The sequence below is a fragment of the Gasterosteus aculeatus genome, chromosome 18 (assembly GCF_964276395.1).
Source record: "Gasterosteus aculeatus chromosome 18, fGasAcu3.hap1.1, whole genome shotgun sequence".
Taxonomy (NCBI): domain Eukaryota; kingdom Metazoa; phylum Chordata; class Actinopteri; order Perciformes; family Gasterosteidae; genus Gasterosteus; species Gasterosteus aculeatus.
In genome coordinates, this window is record NC_135706.1 from 6,265,361 (window position 1) to 6,289,562 (window position 24,202).

The 24,202-nt window shown below is 43.5% G+C and overlaps 1 protein-coding gene across 6 annotated transcripts; it reads right to left on the minus strand.

Moving 5' to 3' along the window:
* Positions 1–3,080: 3,080 nt before the first annotated feature.
* Positions 3,081–23,774, minus strand: dtnba (dystrobrevin, beta a). Of its 6 annotated transcripts, none has more exons than XM_040161540.2 (21): positions 23,433–23,773; positions 18,500–18,552; positions 15,753–15,844; positions 15,486–15,566; positions 15,145–15,358; positions 14,979–15,064; positions 14,386–14,540; positions 14,083–14,182; positions 13,821–13,987; positions 13,244–13,368; positions 10,947–11,018; positions 10,442–10,607; positions 10,206–10,285; positions 9,830–9,928; positions 7,938–8,034; positions 7,689–7,709; positions 7,264–7,417; positions 6,463–6,552; positions 6,202–6,249; positions 5,229–5,261; positions 3,081–4,925 (listed from the first exon to the last, which is right to left on the minus strand). In XM_040161540.2, exons 3-20 carry the CDS (start codon positions 15,841–15,843, stop codon positions 5,257–5,259), a joined length of 1,851 nt encoding a protein of 616 aa, XP_040017474.1. In that variant the 5' UTR covers position 15,844; positions 18,500–18,552; positions 23,433–23,773; the 3' UTR covers positions 3,081–4,925; positions 5,229–5,256. The 6 variants fall into 6 exon arrangements, with proteins under 6 accessions (XP_040017474.1, XP_040017472.1, XP_040017473.1 ...); XM_040161538.2 differs by having other exon boundaries at positions 5,229–5,264; XM_040161539.2 differs by lacking the exon at positions 23,433–23,773 and adding an exon at positions 20,001–20,123 and having other exon boundaries at positions 5,229–5,264.
* Between the last annotated feature and the right edge of the window lie 428 nt (positions 23,775–24,202).

Genomic DNA, 24,202 nt, shown 5'->3' on the forward strand with positions numbered 1-24,202 from the left:
GCAGAGGTTTCCGCGGGGTCCTAAAGTCTCTTTAAACTGTCATTGCACACTTGTAGACAAGTGTAGACGCTAAGTTAGCCTAACTAGCCAGCTCGTTAAACAGGTATTTAGATTTAGATCCTCAGGTTGAGCACAAAGAGAAAGACATTCGACTCGATATATATTGATGAGTCAATAAATAAAGAAATATTCATTTACGTGTTTTTTAATCCTCACCAGATAACACTAAATTGACTCAGACAGCTGAACCATTTTTGAGTGCAGCTAAATAAATAAGAAATACAAATACTGCTTTGGCCTGAATACAAGACAATATATGTTTTATTGGAAAGTGCATAATGAATTGAAAGCGAGGGCTGGAGACGTAAGGTTAAGCCGGTTAAGTACTTAGAATATTATTCTTTTCCAATGCAAGGAAGGCGACATTCAGAAAGCGTTGCATTATGGGTTGCATTATTGCTAGGCTCGCAAATCTCTTAAAGCCAGATTAAAGTGTTGTTGTTTTTTTAGAGTAAATCAGATGTTGTTAAAACTGCATGCACCAGTATGATTACAATGTATACGGAAATGACTCATGGCCTGGGACCACATTAAGAGGATGTGAGGTATTTCCCACAACGGTTTGTTCAGCATCCTCCTCTCCACCAGCACCTCCACCTCGAACGGCTGCAGGGTGGTTCCCACAGCTGATGCCACTGAACCAGCTAAACTGAGCTTTGAACAAAAGACTGCTCAAGTATCTTCAACATGTTGTTGTGAGCATTAAAGGACCAGTTTCCACAGGAAGTAGAGTCTGCTCCGTCCTTTCCTGTAAACATCCTCAGGGTTGCATTTCCAACCCGGTCTGTTGTCAACTAGACCCCAAGTCAATTGTACTACACCTGCATATCTTCTCCCAGAACGTTGACAGGATTGATCAGGGATCCATGTTCTCATGAAGTCAATGACCATCTCCCTCCGCAGCTCCTGCAGTGAAGCTGGCCACCATGTCCCCGTGTTTCTATTCCAGTATACATTTAACACACCCGACAACTGCAGTCATCTAAGAATTCTCTAAGCTGCATTGAAAGAGGCAACAGAACCCCCCCCCCCTCCCCTCCGCCCCCTGTGTCAGACACAGACCAGTCTGTCAGCTAGTCGGTGATGCAGGAGATGCTGGAGGTGTTTACCTGCATACCCCTTGAGCTGGATTGGTTAGAATGCACTTTGGAAGTAGAGAAAAATGTTTTTTCAGTTATAAATATATGTATAAATGGTGTATATCACAAAATAAATTTGTGTTCAAAGTGATTACAATTATGATTAAGTACAAAAACGCACTTTTGGCTCTTTTGTTTAATTGCCTGATATCCCAGTTGCCAAACTTTTTTGACATGTGACCTTTTAAATTGGGAAAATATTTACTCAACGTGTCACAGGTTGCAAATGTCTGAGTTTCGAGCAGTGGGTCTTTCTGTTCTTTATAGATCTGAAAAGGTCAAACTTTCCAGCTGCAGCATTACAGAAAGTAAATCATAGTTTGATTAAAATCTGAAAGGTAACAGAACTTGTTCAGCAAAAGCAGATCTTTTTCTTTCCTATCTATTTCCTATCTTTTTAATAGCTGTCAATCAATATCTCCGAAAGAGTTTGGACTAAAATGTCATTTTTTACGCAATATTCCCATCCCATTCAATTTCATTTATATATCAGGCTTTTGAACCTGGACGGAAGATGTCACCCTTTGAGATTTTCTCGACACCCTTTAGACAAATCTCCAAACATGTTGTTTTGTCTAGTTTTCTCGAGGTCAGACATTTAACCCGTGTTCTGGTTCCATCTGGTCTAACATCTTTCTTCTCGGGTTCCTCAACAGGTGAAGCTGAAGCGTGCTGCAGCAAGTTGAAAGCAGCTCTCTGAACTGCTGCTATTCAAGGAAAGAAGGGAAAAGTAGTAACTGTCGCATGTGCAGATTAGACGCACTGAATGAACGTGGGAAAATCTTGTTGTCGAGAGTCCAAAAACAAAAAGGATCAAATTTACAATGATTCCAAACAGAGAAAACCAGCAAATCCTCCAATTTTATGCGCTGGAATCAAGAAATCTTTGGAATAATTAGTTATTTCAAGTGTCAGTGAGGTCAAATGGACTCGTTGATAATTTGCTCTAGAAGAGAAGGTTCAACTCTGTTTGACCCCTGAGAGGAAGAATGAGCAAGGATCCCCAATAAACAGGGTCCTAACTGCGCCGTGTGAGTACGTATATAGAAGGCGGGGGGTTATTTATAGCAGTCAGTGAGGTCACCAACAACAGAAACCTCAGTGAGCTTTATTCAGTCTATAGTTCACACCCCCACCTCGCAAACACACACACACACACGTATGCAACAACAAAGAGCCGTGACCTGTGTAGGAAGCTCATGGGAAAAGTGAGAACTGTTCATCCATACTAACGAGGACACTAAATCAGGGGGAATCTTAAAAAGTCAAACATGCAGAGAAAGATCGGCTGTTTATTTATAGAAATATGTGTGAGCAAAGACGTCGTCTCTGGTTTCCAAGAGAAAAGTACTTCATTCACTATTTCAATTGTCATTTGTTAAAATGTGACATTACAAAACCAAACACTTTTTAAATTTGTTAAAATGTTGCTCTAACATGAACAATGAAATCACATTAATGCATCATTATATTCCAGCACTTCATAAATATTACTTATCACGTTGAAAAGGGCAACTACGTGTTTTATTTACTTTAAATAAAGTAAGATTTTGAAGGCTTTCACAGCCAGAACTACTGTGATTGTATTTAGAAACAGTTTCCGCGTTTTTTATTTAAAAAGTCACATGGTCTCAATGGGATGGTATTTTTGCTATGGAATATAACTTAAGTAATAAGTAACTAAGTACATCTACCAAAGCGCACAAATTGTACTCAAACATGAACAAACGAGGCGGGAATAATGTTGAGGTCACGGAGGAGCTCTGAGAAAGTAGAGAAAAGTCACGTATGAGTTATTGATTGGATTTCATGTCCTAGTTTCTCATTTTCCTGCCCTGAAATATTAGGACCAACAGCCACAAAGACGAACCAATGGACTAGTTTAACGTTAAATATTATTTATTCCAGAGGAAACACGCTTTTTTACTCGCAGTCAGCTCAGGCAGGTTCAGAGGCGTGTTTACAGTTTCATGTCAGGACACAGCTGTCCTGTCAATCAAGATTTCACTCTCGTCTCACACACACACACATTAAAACATGAGTTATTTCATGTATTTAATCTCATACACAATTATTTGATCAGAGAAAATGATAATCACAAATGCAAGCAGTCTGACAAACAACAACAAACAGGCTGAAAGGAAAATAAATGTACAACTAAAATCTGATCCAAAAATGTACAATAATTAAGTAAAGCTTCCAGTGAGCTGGAAGCAAAACGCTGAAATACTAAGAACGTATTTCTGACATTATTTCACATGTGCCAGATTAAAATAAATACACTTGACCTGGTAGATATTATGGTCTGTTACTTGGGGCTGCTTGTTGCGGTTCTACTCATGTGAGAGGAAGCTTGCCAGAGAGCAGCAAAGTGTGAGAAACACTTTACAAAGTAAAAGCCCCATTGGTTTTTTGCATTGATAATGTTCGATAATGGTTGGAACCCTTTCACGGCTTTGGTGAACATAAAAGTTTGATGGTAGGAAAAAAAAGCCATCAACACCCCAGGAGCATTGCAGTAAAAACATCCAGAGAAAATTGTGATTAATGAGTAGAATTTGGGTGAATCATAAGTTGTGTTTTCTTCTCTTGTTGTAGAATAATTTGTCTTTGTTGACCTTATTTGTTGAATTCAATCAAAGAGGTGAAAGTATAAAAAAAATAGTTGTGATTCTTTAGGGAAAATATTATTTGGGGTGATACATTTTTCTTTCCGCCACATTCCTTCAATCATGTGCTTCCCCATTCTCAAGTTGAGAAAAACTTAACCTTTAACTTTTGTAATTGGGATACACCGCCCATTTTGGTACTCTATTAAAGCAAATGGTGTCAGATGGTCTCTCTTCCTCACATGAGACACACACACACACACACACACACACACACACACACACACACACACACACACACACACACACACACACACACACACACACACACACACACACACACACACACACTCACACACACACAAATCAGATATCTCCTCTTTGACTTGTCCCTCTGCAGTACCGAGATACACAGCGAGGCCCGGACAATGCGAGCTGCTCTCACTCCAGCGTCCGTGCACTAATCTCCTCCAGGTTTCAGACGCACTGGGCTGCGTTCGGTACAGCAGCAAACGGCCCATTAAAGCTTGTGGTCTCAGCAGGCCTGGACCACCATCGCGTACACATGGACACTCAAACTGAATGAGTAGATGTCGAAAAATCAAATCAAAAGCAATAAATACTAAGCACACAGTGCCGAAAAACTAAAACATTTCAACTCAGTTCTCCTCGTTTTGACTTTCCCATGTGTTCGTCCCAGTTTTCCTCTCCACCATACTATGTACATCCTGTATTTCCATCCTGAAGTGTTCTTACACTTGTTAAACGTTCAAAAACCACCTGAACACACCTTTCTGTCCCTTCCTGGTGTAACTTACTCAACCCTCAGAAAACACACCCACACAAACACACCCACACGTTACAGTACAAGTCAGTAGGCTTCTGATTTTCGTTAAGCTATGCATGTTCAAATCAATACAAAAGTCAAACCACAGTGACAAGACACACAGAATCACAGCTGTACGTAGGGACCCAGCGGCCGTTTGGTGTCCAGCATCGTGATTGGTTGACCAGCACTGGAGCTCTAATCCCCGTTAGATAGCGATAATTACAAGACGATACATTTCAATCTCAGCAGAGTCATTCTTCTTTGGCCCGAGATGAAACATCCGTCCGCCTGAGGAGAGGGGGACAGAACCGTTAATCATAAGTTCAAGGAACAGTTCGACATTTAGCAAAACGCAGGTATTTGTTTTCTGGTTGAGTGTGAATATACGTCTGGATGGTGAATATGAAGCTGGAGCCGGCAGGCGGTTGGCGTTCACTCGCTTGTTTCTATCTAGTGCACTTTGGCCAATTTAGTTTGAACCTTTAGTTGTAAAGTGTGTTAACATGCCGATGATTGAAAACCTACTGAAGTTATTTCTGTCCTCTATAAGAAATTGAGATTTAATCAGGTTGATCACATTGAATCACTTACTGTGTTTGTCTGTCCTCTGATCAGCACGCTAACCTGCTAAAGAGAGAGAGAGAGAGAGAGAGAGGGAGTTTGTTAGCAGTTAGCAGAGGATAATGCGATGTGAATCTAAAGAAACTAACAAGAACCAGAGCAGTACTGCGCATACAAACATAAAAGAGGATTGTACTTGGCAGGCGCCACACAGATTGACTAACTCCACAGAGACAACTCTACGTTGGACTTTGTCGTATCTCGTCGGGACCTAAACGTTAGCGGTGTCGAGCGAGCGGCTGAACTCTGTTCAGGAGTTTTGTGCGTTAGGGACTGCTGCAGCGTTACGTCCGGCTTCGGGCAGCAGACCAGGAAGTTATTTAACAACTTATGCTCCGCAGGCGGTCTCCTTGTAAAAGGGCCAGTTAATGAAGCTCGCTGCAGACGAGAGAGCACCCGAAGAACACGTGAAGCCGCGGCCACACCGACTGAAAAGGACACGCAGGAGAGGACGCAGATAGAAATGTGCAAGAGAAAAATAGGATTCAGCGCCATTATCTCCACAAATAAAATACTAAATACTGAGTGTTGATATATTTTATAAAAAATGAGCGGTGATGTATTATACCTGTTTCTAAGATTTCTCTCCTGTCAGGCTGTATTATATTTTATTCTGAGAAATTAATCGGAATATTTTCTGACAGATGTTTTATGAAATCTGCAATGACACCGGCTTACCACAGCTGTTTAGCTGTTTACCCACACAGAGGGACGTTGAATATTTCAAGTGGTACTTCAAATTCTACTCCCGGTATGAAATAGAAGGCATCCCAATATGAACGATAAAGTCATAACTCAACCTGCAACAGGAGTAGCAGCATCATTAGATAATCAGAGCACACGTTATCTTTCAACCCTTTAGGAGGAACCTAATTCCACACGCTGGAATCAAGTATAGCAACTAAAAAGAGGATCAACACGAGAAACTAACTAGATTAATTACCTCTGTCCTTCCCGTTCAGCAATCTCTCCTCCTCCTCCCGAGCCTCATCTGGTCAGAAAAGAGCATAAAAAAGTCAACATACAGACAAATGTCAAATCTAAATTCCATTACTTTTTCTGAAGATTTTAAGATCTCACAAAGAAAAAATCATAGAAAAGTTCTCGACCAATCTGAAAATTGTATTGCTGGAAACTTTAAATTCGTGAAAAGAGCATCTTCAGAAAATGGAAGTGTGTGTCTGGACATAAATGCAGTGCGTACCAGAGTGGAGCTCTTTGACCAGTGAGGACACAGTGTTGGTGATGGAGTCAGCTGCTACCAGAAGGTCGTTCCTCAGGTTCCTTCTTGGGCCTGCAACGGAGACAGTCATTCAGTATTTGACGCCATTGTGAAAAAATTTGATTTACGATAATTGTGTGGTAACTAATTACATGAATTATGAGTTTTGAATAAGACAATTTTGCCGTCTCAGTGTGGCTCGACAATTCAGCGATTCCCTTCCCTTTTAAAATGAGCTCACCTCCTTTCCATTTTCTCACACATTTTCTATCAGGAACGTCTGAGCGAGCAGAGCGAAAATAATTGAAACACAAACTGCACAGCTCAGAGTTTTTTAACCCTTTGAGGCCATTTTATGACTTCAATTTTTTCTCAGCAATTTTCTATTATTTTCTATAATTTTTCTATTGGAACTATTGGGATACTTCTTGAACTTGCTCCTTTGAAGTGGTCTGTATTACAGGCTGCAGGTTGAACTGTGCACCATGAACCCTAAATAAGGTGAAATTATTCTGAAACACTGAAAACTATGCTGTGTTTGTGTTTGCAGCCGAGTGGAGAGTCGATGAAACCATGTGGATGTGACAGAGTCACTACAGCAGCCCCGTTACAGATGAGCATTAAAATAGCAATATTTTTAAAGGGTTGGAGTTAATACTGTATCTGTATGTAAAAAAGCGGTTTACAAAAACTAAGCAAAAAAATGTGTATCTAACTTAAATAAAACTGCTTTACATTATATTTTATGATATTTATTTACCCTGCTTTATGTTCCAGACCTACCTTGGGCGAATGCTTCCTGTACGTCACCGCCAACCCCGGCGAGGGAATCCTGAGGAGGGTACATGTGAGCCGGAGGAGACGCAGCGCCCACGGAGCGGACGCTTGACGGGCTCGGCCTAGAAGGAGAGGCGTGGGAGGAGCCAGCCGCCTGCGCCTAGGAGACGGATTCATAGGGGTTGTTGCATAGACTCATTTGGGACTTTCAGAGACATCTTGACATTTTTTGTTGCACCTGCACACTGTTGTTAAAAGTCATAGTCACCGCTAAAAGAGGTGAGACATTATTTGTCCGAGAGACTTATGTCCCGATTGGAAAACTGTAGCTTGCTTCTAAAGTTGACTTATTTTGACATGTCTGCATGGTGTCAGGCCTGAATCCTACATTCACATTCAGTGAGTAAAGGGGGGGGGGGGGCTGAACTTACTGCCTGTCGCTGTTCCTCATCCTACAGGGCCAGTCGGAAACAAACAGAAAGGAGAAGGATGGAAAAGAAGAAATGTCAGATACATTCAGAACTGGAAAAAAAGGTGGAATTATTAAGGAGGAGAGCGAGAGAGAGAGAGAGAGAGAGAGAGAGTTTGTTGCTGAGAGGAGCCCCTAAGAAAAGGGGAAACTTTCCCCTCTAGTGCGCCTCAATAAAAAGAGTGTGTGTGTGTGTGTATTTGCGCGTCACCTTGAGCAGCTTCATCAGTCCCTCGAGCTGAACCATCAGCTCCCTTCTGCTCTGCTGCAGAGACGACATCCTCTGCTCCAGCTCATCTTTCCTTTGTCTGCGACACACAACAACCCTCCATTACTGTCAGGCGATAACAAAAGCACCAGAGTGCTTCGGAACCCACAGGAGGAAGAAGAAAAACAGTTGGAAAGAAATAATTTGAGGTTACATACAATACGTGCGTGTTTCAGAAAGGCCATAAAACGGAATGCTGAAAAATCGGGAGCTGTGAGGGAAGACATGTCCAAGTCACACTTTTCGATAGATTCGACAGATTTGTGTATAAATTGATTTAGACTCCGCCAGATTAACAGCTCCAATCTCTGTCCCAAATCGAAAAGCCTGAACACGCTCCAGTGCAGGTTGCTTGGGTAAGTAGCATGAGCTTTATAAGTGGATGAAACAAAGTTGGGAACCTGCCAAAACTTTTGCCGACAGTTGTCAAGTTGCCTGGTTAGCGAAATAAGAGACTTCTGTTAGCCAAGGTCGGTTGACAAGTACAAATCAACCCAAAATGCATTCAAGCTATAAAAGCAGTGAGTTGTTAGCAAAATGAAGCCACGGTTTCAGAGTCGGCTCACGAAACTAGCATCGCTCCAATGAGATGTTTACAATACTTTTTTATAAACAGCATGTGGTCTGGATGAGTTATAAAAGCAAATGCGACAAATCTTCTCTTTTCTCTTTGAACTCATTGTTCAAGTTGGAACAATGAGTAAATAAAGTAAAAAAGCCAGAATGTGAGTCATGCAGCAACGCCAGATTTGAGTAATTTAAATCTCAAAAGTAAAACTGATTGACAGAATGTTCCAAATTTCCACTCTCTCTTTAGAATTTAAGTTAGTACTTTTACTGGCTTGATTGGATAGGCTTATTACAGCAATGCTGTAAATACTGAATTTCTTTATATGTATATATATATGGAAAACAGTCAAAATGTACAAATAATTTAACAATTTAACAAAACTTCATACTGAAATCATGTGGAATGCAAGGGAATCCTTACCAGGGTTGGAAAACCCCAGATAGCAGTGTTATGGTTAATTATTTATATTTACACATTGGTTGAAAATTACAGGATGTGAAGAGGGATGGGAGAGGTCATTTCAGGGCACCAAATAACTGTGCCCTTCACAAATTACGAGCGAAAATAAGGTAGGAGGAAGAGTTCTTACAGTGAATTATGGGTGTTCACTAATGTTTGTCATTCAGGTGGTTTCAGTCTTCACCGCGCAGTTATATAATTAAGTCCAGAGTCAGAAAACAAACAATAGTCATCACAATATAGTTTGAACATTCCGCTCAAAACCCTTTCCAAAAAGCAGTAAACGGTACTATTTGTTATTTCCACAACTGAAAGCCACTATTTCTTTTGAATTCGGCGCCCTTGAGCAGCCACACTGCACACTGCTCCCATCGGCGCCACTGAGATTTTCACTGAGAGAACTTGTCTGGTCACGATAAGTTGATAGAGGATATAATCACTGTGCAGCAGTATCAGCATCCTTCCATCATCGTTACTGCATCTCTCGCTCTAGTGGGACTGGTGTTGCTTTGTATAAAGTCTCCCTCCTCTCCCTAGGCAGTTTTTGTTTTCCACCCAAACAGCGTAAACACGTTGGAAGTGATTGTTACATTGGCTTTTTACAAAAATCCACCGTCTGTCACTACCATCTGCCATAAAGCGCCCTCCCTCCGCGCCACAAAGCCACGCGGCAGACTTCCCACTGGCAGCGGCCCACCGCCTCCGCGATCAACAGTGGTCGCTGGTGTTTGAGCATCACTTCTGTCGGCATGTCATGAAAACAAACAGCAGATACTAACCGCTGCACTGGTGCACGCGCGTTTACCTGAGCAGCCGCAGCTCGGCCAGCAGAGTCGGGTTGGTTGTTGCCTGGCACGCCGCGTCATGCTCCACCCGGAGACGCTTGATCTCTGCCAAGATCTCCCTGTGGGAATGAAAGACACACGGGTCAGCTGAGGCTGGGCGAGCGTCACATGACCGGACAAACCGTGAACACGCACTCACACTTTGGCTTTGAGCAGATTACGAAGGCGAATTAGACCAGTGTTCTTTAAGTAGTGAGAGAAACAGGTCTGAGACACCAGTGTGACCTTTGTACACACAAATGTGTATCAAAAATACAACCACACAAGTGACAGACTGACAGGAGCAGAGGGTCAAACCAACAAGGACGGATTTAATATAAAGAACTCATCCGCTACCTGTTTTTGCACTCGAGCTGAGCGATGAGCTCCCTCTTCTGTTTGTTCACATCAAAGTTGATGCTCCGGTTTGGTATCACCTGAAACAACAGAACTTACTTGAGCCGACTGACGGTGGGTTGATCGCTCATTAGACTTAGTGTTTTAAAGGGCCGCTTTAGAGCTGCTTGTGTATCTTTGGCATATGTGTATTCAGCGTAGCGTGTGCACGAGAAAACGCGGTGTGGTCGACTCACTCCGTGGCCGTCGGTCTCGGCCAGGCGGGAGGTGTAGCGGGCGATCAGCTTGTGCTCCTCGTCTTCTCTGCGTGGACTGTCCACGCTGTGCGGGCCACTCTGCAGGCGATTCACGTACGCCGCGATCAGAGCGTGCTCCTCGTTCATGCGCCGAGCGGCGGCCAAACTGGAGGAGGGACAAATTATCTCATTTCTCGCGTCTTTTCGTAATGATTTTCTTTCAGAATCAGTAAATGTAATAGAATGTGTTTTCTTGTCTTTGCACCAACTAAAGAGACTTTCAATGTCTGACTTTTTCCCCAAAATCTGGAAAATGTAATCTGCTAAGTAAACAGCCAATATATTTTTTTAAATCGACAATTGAGAAATTGTGATGAGAAAAAAGTAATTTTGAAGGAACAAGGGGACAAATTTATCAAAAATCGTTTGCAAATTTCTAATGAGTGACAACAAGAAATATAACAACGTCTAAGTCTTTCTCTTTACTCTTCATTTCAGTTTTTACCTTTTGGAGGACTCAGGCACTGAAGTGGACAGCAACATGGCGTCACTTGTGTTTCCAACCGGGCGAGCGGGGCTGCACGCACACACACACAAACACAAACACAAACACACATATTACCAACACAGTAAACACAGAGTAATGATAAAAACATTGAATAATTAAGACGTCCTGCCTGTCAGAAAACACACATTCTTGCACTCACACACTCTCATGTGCTTTTGAGTGCAGTCATGCAAGAGTGAATGGTTCTAGTCTGAGCAAACACAGACAGGGCAAAGATCACCATGTGTGAGAGACAGAGAGAGAGAGAGAGAGAGAGAGAGAGAGAGAGAGAGAGAAACAGACAATGAAGGCAAAAAAAGAGAGAAATTATAGAAATTCAGAGAAGCGAAAGCATATGAAAATAATAAAGCTGACGCAATAACATAATAATATCAGAATGAACATACTCACTTTGTGTTAAATCTCTTTATGCACCCAGGGCTTGGAGGTCTGCAATGACCCGGTCTGACAATGTTTGGAAAATCAAACATTGTGGATCCACCGCAAGGGGCGGAGCTACCAGAGTGGTTCGCCATAGAGGTGGGACTCTCTGAGGTTTTTGAGTACATGAAACTGAACCTCTGATTTCAAACCAAAATGTTATTTTAGCCAGAGTTACTGCAACATTTTAGGAAATGTTATAATTTTTGAAGGTAAGTGTTAATATTCCTATTAGAGCTTCAATTTGTCTTTATGAACTATAATGAACAGTTTATATAGTATCCTAAATGGTTAAAAGGGGAAATAATTCAGCTGTATTGTGTAGATTTCAGAGGAATGCCAATGTCATTTGAAGATTTGTTGTTGTTTATGATTCCAGGAACATATTTAATTTGTTTTAAAAATACCATGGGACATTGTTTCTGTCGATGTTGTTGATCTAACCTGCTGTTAATGATGCCACTGTGCAGGACCATGTCCCCTTTGCTCAACAGCGCTGTGTGGCCACAAGTGGTGCTTACAGAATAACGGCACATAACTTCTTGTAAATACATTTACAAGAAGTTACACGATTTTCAGAATCATAAATAGGAAATAACAAGTGTGTAAATCATAGTGAGAAACAATAGATTTCTTGTTTGACTTTCTTAAAATTGATCAGAATATTTCTTCAATCGTTACATTAACTAAATTAAGGGCTCCTGGACATCTCGTGTCAATCATTCAGCGTAGTTTGTGGTTGCTGTATTGAAGCGAGGTGTGCGTGTCAGAATGCCGTAGTTACAGAGAAGGTTTCTACTACTACACTACAAAGCTCTTAGAAACGGAAGGTCTTCAAAAAATCTAAATTTCAGTAACTTTTTTGTAGCCAAATTCAATTAAATTGTTTACAGGATATTTAACTTTAAGGCTGGCGCATGCTTCTGCGTCTGCGTCGACGCACTCGTTTCAATTCATGGTCCTAAAAGGCTTGCGTGTGTTGCAGAGCAATTCACCGTGTTTTTGTTGAAGACGACCTAGAGAGTGACGTCTTTGTGTGTTGAAGTCGTTGGTTGTTTATTTATTTATCATAGACTTTTCATCACGAAATTTTGTCCCGTATTTTCCTCCACTACTTTGTGCACCTCTCGACCGGCAAACCGGCGTTTGCCGCGATCTCCCTTCATGAATCCAACCCGCTTATACAACCCGCCAATGACGGCTTGTATAAGCGGTCATATTTACGCATTTCTTCCGACAAAAGTTCTTCGATCTGATCCGTTCTCTCGTAAACATTCTTCGTTTCAGTAATGGCGGTATCGGGCTATGAAAATGGAAATTTGAGACTCCGTAAAGGATGTAGTTAGCAGACCAATCGCAGCCTGGTGCGCTGCAGGAGGATTGCTCGCTTTCGACGCAAGCCTAGAAAAATGGGTCAACGTACGCAAGGAGGTGTGAAAAGGCACGCAAGGGGGTCTTGCGTCTGCGTCGCACTGAAAACATAACTGAGAAGCATAAACTAGGCTTTTGTGTTTCAACTTAACCTCTTACTTTACAAGTTTTGTATAAAGGCAATAAATTAGTAAATTACTGATTATGAGAAAATAGTTTACAGATATTTGCAATTCCTCCTTTTGGTGAATGCCGTATTTTCGATGACTCTCCTTATCTCCTTGCTTTTTCACAGTACATTTATGCACCCTTTGCCATTTCGGAGAATAGAAGATATCAAACACCATATTGAGAATAAAAGCTTTGATGCAAGCTGGTATAAAGTATAAACAACCCTTAAGTGTGTGTGTGTGTGTGTGTGTGCGTGTGTAGTGAGGTCTTACACCAGGTTGGAGAGGTTGAGGGTCCTCTCCGGTTCCTCCGGGTAAATAGGATGAGGGGGCTCTCTGGATGAGACGCAGCCCAGAGTCCTGCTCAGGGCTCGGCCAAGCTTTGACGCCGACGACTTCTGCAGACACACACACATGAATACAGACAAACACAAATATCAGCACAGCATTCCAAATCTGGGTGACTTTAGGATGTTGTTCTGCAGCATTGTTATTCAAAGGGGATATATTTAAACAGATATTTTCAAGCCTCGAATACGTTATGATGATATAGCCCTTATCTAGATTCCAATCACAATCATTAAATTTATCCTAATTCCACCCGTAACCCCAAAACCAATGTTTCACTAAGTAATAGACCCAACAAAATGTAACTTTGTTTAATCTCTTACCTTCCAATGACCCCACTTTAGGCTCTAAGATTCCTTATGGTCCTCACAGAGATGGAGGTCCACACACACACACACACACACACACACACACAAACACACACACACACACACACACACACACACACACACACACACACTGCCCCCTGGTGTGACGAATGAGTAATCACACAGTGACTCACCCAGGACGAGTGCTCCTTCATCTGATGCTGGTTGCTGTGAGAGCCACTGGCATTGCCGCGCCAAAAGCAGTTCTGGCAGAGCTGATAACCACGGCAACGGAGGCAGCGATACCGGAAGCCCGTCATGGCATTGCCACGACAGTAAGAGCATGACACGGGGTGGTAGACTGAGGGAGAGAGAAGAGACAGTAATTGTATGAGTCTTTTGTTTAATTTAAATGTATGTTTGTGTGTATGTTAGTGTGTGTGTGTCTGTTTGCACCATGCTCCACGTTGGCCATGCGGTGCATGAGAGGCAGCCAGACAAGACACTGAGGAGGGTCAGCTACAATGTCCAGGAACATGTTGAGCATCACCCTCTTCTACATCAACAATGACAATTAAGAAAAGGAACAACTCATCAGAAGGACAGAATAGTGAAGAAAATGATTATCATGTATGGAGAAGTCAATAATCTAATCTGCAGGCGAAAGAAAACAAATCTTCACTGCAATAGTGTTATCACTGGAATAATTGCATATGATTAAGGACAGCGCAATGAGGTGGTTGAGGTGTGTGAGGGCACCTGTTGGTGGAAGCATGAGCGTGCTGAGGTGTGTGTGTAGCCGAAGGACGGTCCTTCGTGTACAGCGCTGGGCAGCTTCAGAGCCTCCCTCAGAAAACTGTCGAATTTGGACTGAACCAGCACTCCGCTGGAGTCAGATACCTGAGAAAACACATCTACCCACACACACAAAATGAGCAGAGCATGCATTCAATTCTTTCCTCTTAATAAAGGGCCCCAGTCATGACGGCGGTTTACGTGTGCCAATTAACCACCACAGATTCACCCGTAACGTACATATAAATGCTCAGCCTTGCGTGGACACGTTTTGGGTCCCAAGGTCAAAGGTGAGTCTTCATAGTAGAACTTATTAACATATTCACATGGTGACCACATGATTAATAAAAGATTGGGCAAATAAGCAACCAGTAGTATTGACCTGCAATCTCCATGTGGTGCACGTAATTTATTTAGTTTATGGTTTACAACCAAAGTCTACATGATAAATCAGTCCATTCTCTTTTTTTGAAGTATTTCTAGGAAATCTAAGATGACAAAGATGAAGGTGAAGAGCAGACTCCGTATTAGGCGCAATGGAATTGTTTGGCACTCACAGCGGAGTTTATCCAGCAGTTTCCCTCCGCACAGGGTGGCCAGCATCGCCTTCACGGAGAGCACCGTCAGACGGCTGTCAGGCTCACTAAAAACACACAAATCAGAGGCTGAACTGCTGCATACGTCCCACTTCTCAAGCGTCCACAGATGTCTTCCTGCGGCTACCTGTCCACGGCGGCCAGCAGGAATTCGACCAGCAGGATGGCACTCTCCCGCGGGTCGATGGTGTGCGTGGTGGGCAGGCGCTTGCTGAGCTGGTTGAAAAGGGAGGAAACCAGGTTCTCCAGTCGGGTCACGGAGATGCCGGCGTGGAGCTCCACGGCGTTCAGTCCGGCGTCCCGCACCGCCTCGATCACATTGTATATATCGATCAGATGCACTAGAACGAGTGAAATAGAGGTGACATCATTCTACTAGTGTCAAAAGAAGAAAAAGAAGATGAAGTGAACCCACAAACAACACTACAGAGCAGCGGTGATGCTGAAGAGAGAGCAGGCAGGACTCACAGTTGCATCTCTTCTGGATGAATCTGAGCTTGCAGGCTGTTCGGTATGTGGAAAGACAAATGGCATCCAGGTTCTGCTCCCCTGGGATGGAAAGAAGACAACTTATTTCAAGCTCCGTTGACAATAAGTCTGAGAAAAAATAAACCTCTTTCTTTTACATGCTGGAGATGGACATTTGAAAATACTCTGGCAAAAACAATCAAGGAAAGGAAAAATCCACCGTGGCTCCTTTGCAGTGGCTTGTACTAGGGGTCAAAAGTTACTCACCAAGCTCTACCAGGATTTGTCTCGGCTCTGAGTCAACCGTCGCTGGAGTCCCCCTCCCTCTGTCTCTCAGCCCCCCCTCCTCCATCACCATCCTGCACAAAAACAGTGGGACATCACTGCCTTACTTGAAGGCATTGAACACCATCATGACACATTTGTAGCTGTAAATGGACCATGTGAGCTGGTGCCTGAGTTTCCTTTAACACAGTCTTTCATCTGCAGTCCCGCAAAGACTAGAGAACACCAAGAGCAATCCATTTTTGTAATGTTTTCTCAAATGTATCGCTGTGGATCCAATCATTATTATTAAAGTTGGAAGTTACTTATGATTCAGATAAACAGGAACAGGAAGCCCCTTAGAGTCTGATTGGAGGAGATACATGTACAAACAAGGTGTTTCACTGACACAGAGAACTCCTGCATACCGACATGCCCACCTACCCGCATGCACACACTAACACACACTCAATCACTCAGGTTCAAAGTCAAATTCAGGGCCAGCAGAGGATGAGCCGAGTCCACGGTAAATAAACAAAATTATGGGAGCAGCTGAGGAAATCTGATCTGTAACCCAGCATTTAGACTTACTTAACAAGGGTGTAGCGATAAGGAGAAGGGAGAGACGGATAAAGGAAGGGCAGGGGGGGGGGGCATACTAGTTTAGGGTGCATATATCAAAAAATCTGGTTTCAGTTCCTTTTACAATACTTGGCGAGGGCGGCCCTGAATCACCCGGTGTCCCCACGGAGCTGCTGGCAGACTTTTTTTTTTTTTAAAGAAAGAATGTTAGCTGTCCACCGCTGCTGTCAGGTGACACAGAAAACACCACAGGACATCTGTCGCCATGGTAACAGTCATACTACACCACAAACCTGAAACACGCAGAGACACACACACAAATATTTGCCTTCCTTGTATAAATGTGGTGACAGGCCCAACCCCCAACGCAAACGCACGCACACTTTAGAAAACTGCCGCACACACACACACACACATTCCAGAAAGGATTTAAAAGCTTCCCAGGAGACTCTATGCCTCGTCCAGACAAAAGAAGGATTCCTCCTTTCAGTCACTTTCACTCTCTCTCTCTCTCACCAACACACACGTTCTCTTTTAAATTCCCATACATCTTCATAAAGCGGTTTCACTATAGAATTTCTTCCATCCCAAAAGTGCTCTCTTGACAGCTTACAGGAACACTCACGGCCCTCCTTCAAAGTGCCCCAGAGAAACACTCCAGAAACACACTAGACAACCTTTGTCTTTGTTGACAGACATCAAGTTCCACCTTGACCCGTTCAAACTGAAAAACATCGAAACATATCAGACCGCATTGCAGGTGACGACGCTGCTGAGTAGAGGTTTGTCACATGCAGGCGGCTCTGATTGGAAAGCTGATGCTCTGCCTCAATAAAGGAGGAGAGCAGGCTCACTGGAATCTCATCAATCCACTGATTGTTTGCTGAGTAAAATGTCATAAAGAGGAGAAAAATCCATCAGAGTTTAGTAAAGCCTAAGAGTCAACAAACCGTCTACATCACAAAGATATTCCGTCTGCAGTTACATGACATGACGCCACGCCGATAAACCTCACAGAAGCTGTAGACATGAAATATTTTTGCTTGAAAGAATGAAGCTACTTTGGTTCACTAAATAGTTGCCAATTCATCAAAGTTTCCCAAAATGCTAAAGAACTCCATTAAAAGAGGACACCGTGCTCTCTTGCCACCTGCTCTGCAAAGTTAGCTGAACCGCTGGACGAACGGGAGTCGATGAGGCGTTTATTGCTGAAAGGTTTTACAGAAGTTTGTCTTAATGTAGAAGTCACAGAAGAGCCGTTTGGATTGCGATGAGTCAAAAGATAAAAAGTCGACCCGGTCCAGCAGTTACGACACTGGTCCCCCGTGGTGAGTAAATTGTTATTTCCAGCCCGGCCTCGGTGATACCCACACCACGTCTGTCTGTCTGTGAATGTATAGTTGACATGGAGGAACATTTGGACTGTGAGGTTTGCCTTCTATTTTAGATCTGAAAGCTTTAAATCGTTGTGGATATAATTAGCTTTCCTGCTATCAGCCCCAACTATGTCAGAGGAACAGGATCCCTGGGCCAGTACAGCGTCGGTCGCAGGTCTTTGACATCCAAATCAAATGGGATTTACTCTTTTTTTAAACTCAAAAACAACAAAGTATTATGCATTTCTAAGTATTAAAGTATTATTATTGGTGCAGTTTGGGATTTGAACATCCAATTTATCAAAAGATAAATACATGTTTTTTTCCCACTATAAAGAAAATAATATTATTGTTTTTGTTACTGGCTTTTTTCTTGTTCTTTCTCCTATCGCCTCATCTGTACATGGACAGCACTGACATTTGATGTTCTGCCCTTTCGTCAAAGAGTGAAGTCAAACAAATTCATGTAAAAATACGTCAAGACACAAAAAGGTCAACGCTGTGCCATTTCTCATCAGACCTACTGAGAGCAGCAGCTGACTGCACGTGTGTGTTGCCGCTCTGTGTTCTTGTGGGTTGGCGCTGCACGCTGCCGTTGCCCCATGGTGTTTTGATAGGGCTGACATTTGCTGAGCTTTACAAAACACAAACACACACACACACACAGCGCACGCTGGCCCGAGTACACACGGAGGACTCACTTTTCCATTAATGTAAGATAGGATTCAAGGAAACACAGCGGAATGCTCCTGTTTACCCCTAACGGGGTGTGTGTGTGTGTGGGGGACATACCTCTCTGCGTCAGGAGGGTCACACGGGAACGGAGGATCCTCAATGAGGGACGTCTAGCAGAGAGACGAGAAGAGAAAGACAATATGAAAGGTCTTTTCAGGCTGCAGACAATCCCACCAAAAGCTCTTTGGGGACAACGGAGGACGCTGAACACAAGAAGTGGAGTTACACACGCTCTCCTGCACCGCTACACGGAGGCAACCGGTGCACACAATGCAAAACCTTCCTTTTTGATATGTTATAAATTAGTCAGTTCTTTAACTTGCGCTCACTGCTGATACGATGAAGGATCCTCTACTTTATTAGTGTACATATATCGTGTTGTGTTGGACAAATAACTCCTTGTATGACCTGTGTATTGCAGGAACTTCTGATTTAAATGCTTTTGCTGGTAGTACATGACTCTCTTTTTCTAAAAAACTAGCCCACCCTGCCGCAAAATTGCTCGACCAATGCTTCAGTTACACACACTTGTAATTCATGCTTCGTCAATTCATGTTACTGCTTAACATCATTTAAGGTCATTTGAATTGTAAAAATTGTAAAGTTGATGAAAATCAGGTTGTTCTTGAGAAGTGCCTCTGAAGATCTTCTTGTAAAGAGTCCTGGCCGAAATCCTTCACTGTTTTGCAGAAAAAATCACTAAACAGTGTGCCAAAAAAATAATGTAAAATAAAATGAATTTACACATTGACATGTCAAAAGGCTCTGCTCTCATGGCAGCGTGTCCTCCCACAACAACGAATCCAAATACATCTCCAAATAATAAAGTCTGACTGCACCAGCATTATATTTCTGCACTAGCATTATTATTTCCACATTAGCATTATATTTCTGCACTAGCATTATTATTTCCACATTAGCATTATATTTCTGCACTAGCATTATATTCCCGTGCCGGTGGCTTTAACGAGTGGGTGTGAATAACCAGAAAACTGAGACACAGCCGTGCAAACGACATCCGGGCCGAATACCTAAAGACAAACTGCACAAGGACGACAGTCGCATCCTGTCAGCAGGTGTCGTAAGCGGGACCGTCTGTGTTGGGTGCGACATCCTAGCGGTACTCATGCAACTAAAATGCCACCAGATGCATATAAAAAATAAAAGGCAGTGACATAATGCTACGCTACACTTTTTGCCCAGAGCTGAAGGAGTGTTCTGTTTAATGATTGGACAGTTTTTAAAGAACATGCCTGGCTGTGTGATGTTGGGTCCCATCAACAATTTACTTCTTCCCTCCCCTCGCCACACGGTGTTTGTGTGAAGCAGTACAGTAGTAGTGTAGTAGGACCACCCAACCACACTGCTGCACTTGTGCACTTGTGCATTCACCACACACACACACACTCACACGCAATAGCTACACTTCCATAGGAGAAGGCAACGGAAGAAGGCAAATGGTCCTGAAAGAAACTAGCGCGCACACACACACACAGACACACACACACAGACAGACACTCTCTCTCAGGATACTCTAAAACACCCACAAGCAACTCACCGCTGAATTCTGAGGGTCAAATAACACGGCGGGGACACAGCGACAGGCGTCGGGCAGGCGAAGTGTCAGTAAAGAAGGGTAAGAGAGTGTTTACCTCTCTGTGCACACACACACACACACACACACACACACACACACACCATGCATGCCACATGACCACATTACCACTTGCAGCTGCTCACTATTCTCACCGTCCGCCCTGACAGGACCTGAGCAGTGTGCGTGTTATACATGATATATATACAGTGTGCTGCAACTTTAGACACTGACGTTGCTGAAGCTCTATTTGTACGACACTTTAATGTGACACACAAGACAAAGATGAGGCTCGTTGGTCGGAACCACAAATTCCCCTCAAAGCTCTGCATCAATTTTCTAAATTCGTTATTGGGGTTTGAGAAAATAGAGACACTTTTGGCCATTTGGAAGAGAGGAATAAACAAAAAGCAGCAACTTTTCAGCTGAGGTTTCAACAGGATGAGAAATGGTGTTTGAATGTTGGAATAGTCTACGGATTTAAGCAAGGCTCCTGTTACCACCTTACCATGCGATCCTAGAGAGTATTACTAGTATATCAGATAGATGCTATGGAAACTCGTCTGCTAGGAAAAACAACGCGGGTTAAAATACACTCGTGCCTCTGAAAAGCAGCCGTCTATTATCAGACAGGAAGAGAAAAAAAAAAAGAGTCAACTCCACTATTACACGGAAACTATGTGTTGTTGTATGTTCTTATCCACTGTGGACCCGCGCGGTGGATGCAGGAACACATTTCCCCACAGGCCATTGTGCTTTTGCAGATGAATTGATTAGCATCTACAATGTCAGTCCCATCACGATCAACCAGCACAACGCCTCTGTCTCTCATTCCTCACCTTTGACCCCTGTGCTGCCAGGAGAGACAGCCCAGACTGACCCGGCCTTGACCCCACTGGGTTTCTCACCAGTCAGGTTTAAATAGAAAAAGGAAGCATTACATCTCTGGTTGCGTGTTAAAGATGGTCAGCTAGCGTGTGGCGGGTGTTGGGAAGAAGGCACACGTTAGCGCGGGTTCTGAGGCGGAGACCCGGTGGAGTCGGCTTCAATAGGACCAGTTTCACCCAGCATGGCACAGAGAAACAGCATGAACTACGAGACCCGAATGCAAGTTGGTGATTTGCTTTACGCCGCTCAGGTTGTTTTTTTTAAGCTCTCCTCGACTGTTCTCAGACTAAAGAAAAAAGCGTGAATTGCATTTTATGGTCTCTGAAGCCACGCGCACAACTTCGCTCTTTTACAGCATCACTGCTCTTTTATCCAAAAGTGGCAACCTTTGTGAAAATAGCATGCAAGCCCTCTTATCAGATTCCTCTCTCACCCCTTTATATTTACACTGTAAACCTGTGGCTGGAACCAAAGCAGACCAGATTGCCAACCTGCACAGAAGGTGAGGAGGGAGCTCGGCCCGGAGAGCGCGAGGCGGCCATGTGAAATAAGGAGAGAAAGAGAAAAAGCATGCAGAAGAGGATATGAAGATCAAGATGTACTGAGCAGCCGGAAGGAAAGAGCGAGAAACGTAGACGGTAAAAGAGAACAAGAAAGATAGAGAAATGCGAGAAGTGAAAGTGGTTTCTGCGGAGTGCATTACAGAGTAGAGAGGTGAGGTTATTCAACATGGAACTGACACACCAGACACACTCTGCTACACGTGCAATGAGTTTGAGTGTAAATGACACATTCCTGGGGTTGAAAGGGTAAAAGGGAAATCTTTTCAATCCGGGTCTCAAGTCTATTTATTCAGCCAAACGGTGTACTGCTATTTCATCAGAAGAGGCATCACACATAACCACGAGTAAATGAGTAAAAAGCCCCGATGTCCATCCAATTCTTCAATTCCACTATAATTTAACTGTGGAGAAATGATAATGACTGTTTGGCTAATCATAGGCTTCACCCCCCCCCCCCCCCCCCCCAGCCGCTGTTATCCCTCCACCCACAGCGGAGACAGCAACGCAGTTTCACATTACTGTAAAGCAACTAAACAAATAAAACATTTCGATGTGGAGACACAGAGACGAAATGTGTTGAAGTTGAGGCTGGTGGGAAGAGACCAAGTGATGTCTTCAGCTACATTTTATATAAAATTACTAAGCGTGTTACAAAACTGTTTGGGGAAATATATATATTTACGCACCTGGTTGTCATGTACAAAGTGGAGGGTGGATGGAAAAAGAAGGCGGACCCTTTGTTTTGCTCTCTCATTGTGCCCGCTGCTCAATTACAGTAAACAAGAAGCATCTAGGGGGGGGGGGAGTGGAGACCCTGCGGGGAGGTTTGGGAGACAGCCCACCTGTTCCTGCCATGCCTCCCTGTTTGGTTTCCTCCACATGGGGGGCAACAGTTTGGGAAAGTCCACAACCTGACTTCATAGCACACACATTTTTGGTCCAGGGTTTGGGATTTGTCTGTCCATTCGGCCTTCAATTGGACTGCTGAATGAATTAGAGTTAACGAACTTGACCTTTATCGGGCTGTTTGAGTTGCATCAGCTGATCACACAAAAGAGTGTAAACGTAATATGAAATAACAATATTGTGTTTCATGCTTCATGCCCGGCCTTGTTTTGACGTAGTAGTTTTGTACCGTTTTAAGCCCTTTTGGGCTGTGGGAGGGCGGTCATATTCTGCTAGGAGGCCCGTCTCAGATAACACCCTGTGGCAGGTTGTGGTGTGACAAATCATTGCAGCTGACCCAACAAGTCAGTTGTAATGATTCATTACGCTGCTGGTGATTCATTAAAGCATACGATGATTGAATAAAAGCATTTCATTCCACCCAACTGAGCAGGTGAGATGCTGTATCATTGATATCCTCATTATAACATTCTTGGAGGGCTTCTTGCAGACTTGCATGTGTTCCATAAAGCTTTAATTGGAGCCACCAGCACGCTGCATTGGGAGCCGAATTTCACAGTGGGCACTAACAATCTCAAAAAAGTATTACGTTTTGAGCCACAAAGCCTGTATGTTTGGCAATAAACCCTGTACCGTAAAAACTAAAGATTTTCGACTGGAACAACGTTCCGCCCACAAAGAAAACGGCGCCAGTAAAAAGTTCCGCGCAACAGCCGCATAGTTTGAATAGAAAAGTCGGCAGCACTTCTCATGGGGGAGAGGATGCAAAATGGTTTTTCTACACATCCAATATAAGACTCGTCGCGGCGTCGCCTAAACGGGAACGTTACTTCTGGGGAAGCCGTGTGACATCTGAGCCGCCATATTGCAGAAAAACTTTTAACTCCCCGTTCACCTCGTTCCTCCGGATGAAAGCGCTGCTCCGACTCGCCGAGCTCCAACGGCCCGTTTTTCCGCATTAAAAGTCGCACTTCTGACAACTTCAAGCGAAACTCGTTTCGTACTACGCGTCGTCCGTTACCGGGCCGGCTGTACTCACCGGGGACTATTTTCCGGGCAGGTATTCGCGTCCAAACGAACCGTCATCAACGGTGTCAACGTGTTGCACCGACTCAAACGCTGTTATTTCCCCCTTTGAATGACCCACTTCGTCTCCTCCTCTCCGCGCGCCGCGGCTCCTTTCGGGTCTAAATGACGTCGGCCCGGTCCCGTTATTTATTTCCGTGCACCAACCATGTTTCGCCCCCTCCGTCCCCGTCGCTGCTGCGATGAAGGGTCCTATTTTTTGAAAGTAAGTCACTCCTCTCTGGGCTCCGGCCTCCCCCCCCCCCTCTCTCCCCCCTCTCTCCCCCCTCTCTCCCCCGGTGACAGTCAGCGCTGTGTGCATGCGTGCGTGAAACCCACTAATTGACACCGCTTGCCGAAGAATACACAGTAATAATACAGTTATGATCCGCTTTGATGGTGATCCTCTCGTTTAATTCGGTGACGTAGTTCCTTCTCATGCACATCCGCAACAAATAATACGCGTTTTGTCATTTGGGGAAAAGGATCCATGGGTATTTTTAAATACAAGTGGCCTTGTACTTTAATATGTCTAGGCCACATGTACATAAAAATGTCATCTTGACAAACTTGTCCTTTACTTTAAAACATATAGTGTTGAAAGTACCTTAAATTCTTAATTGCAATGTTGTCGTGCTTTATTTTCGGCTTGATACTTTTACTCCAAAAGGCTACAATTTAATGGCTGTCTTTATTCTCCACCATTTGCAGATTCAGTTCAATAACAACAAATAATAAATAAAT

Bases quoted from the DNA above. Each gene is read 5' to 3' on its own strand.
- dtnba (XM_040161538.2), bottom strand. From the start codon at position 15,843: ATGGTGATGGAGGAGGGGGGGCTGAGAGACAGAGGGAGGGGGACTCCA. The intron at 15,567-15,752 runs GTGAGTAACTTT...TTTCCATCCCAG, and splicing joins ACAAATCCTGGTAGAGCTTG to GGGAGCAGAACCTGGATGCC. The intron at 10,286-10,441 runs GTGAGTCGACCA...CTGTTGTTTCAG, and splicing joins CCGAGACCGACGGCCACGGA to GTGATACCAAACCGGAGCAT.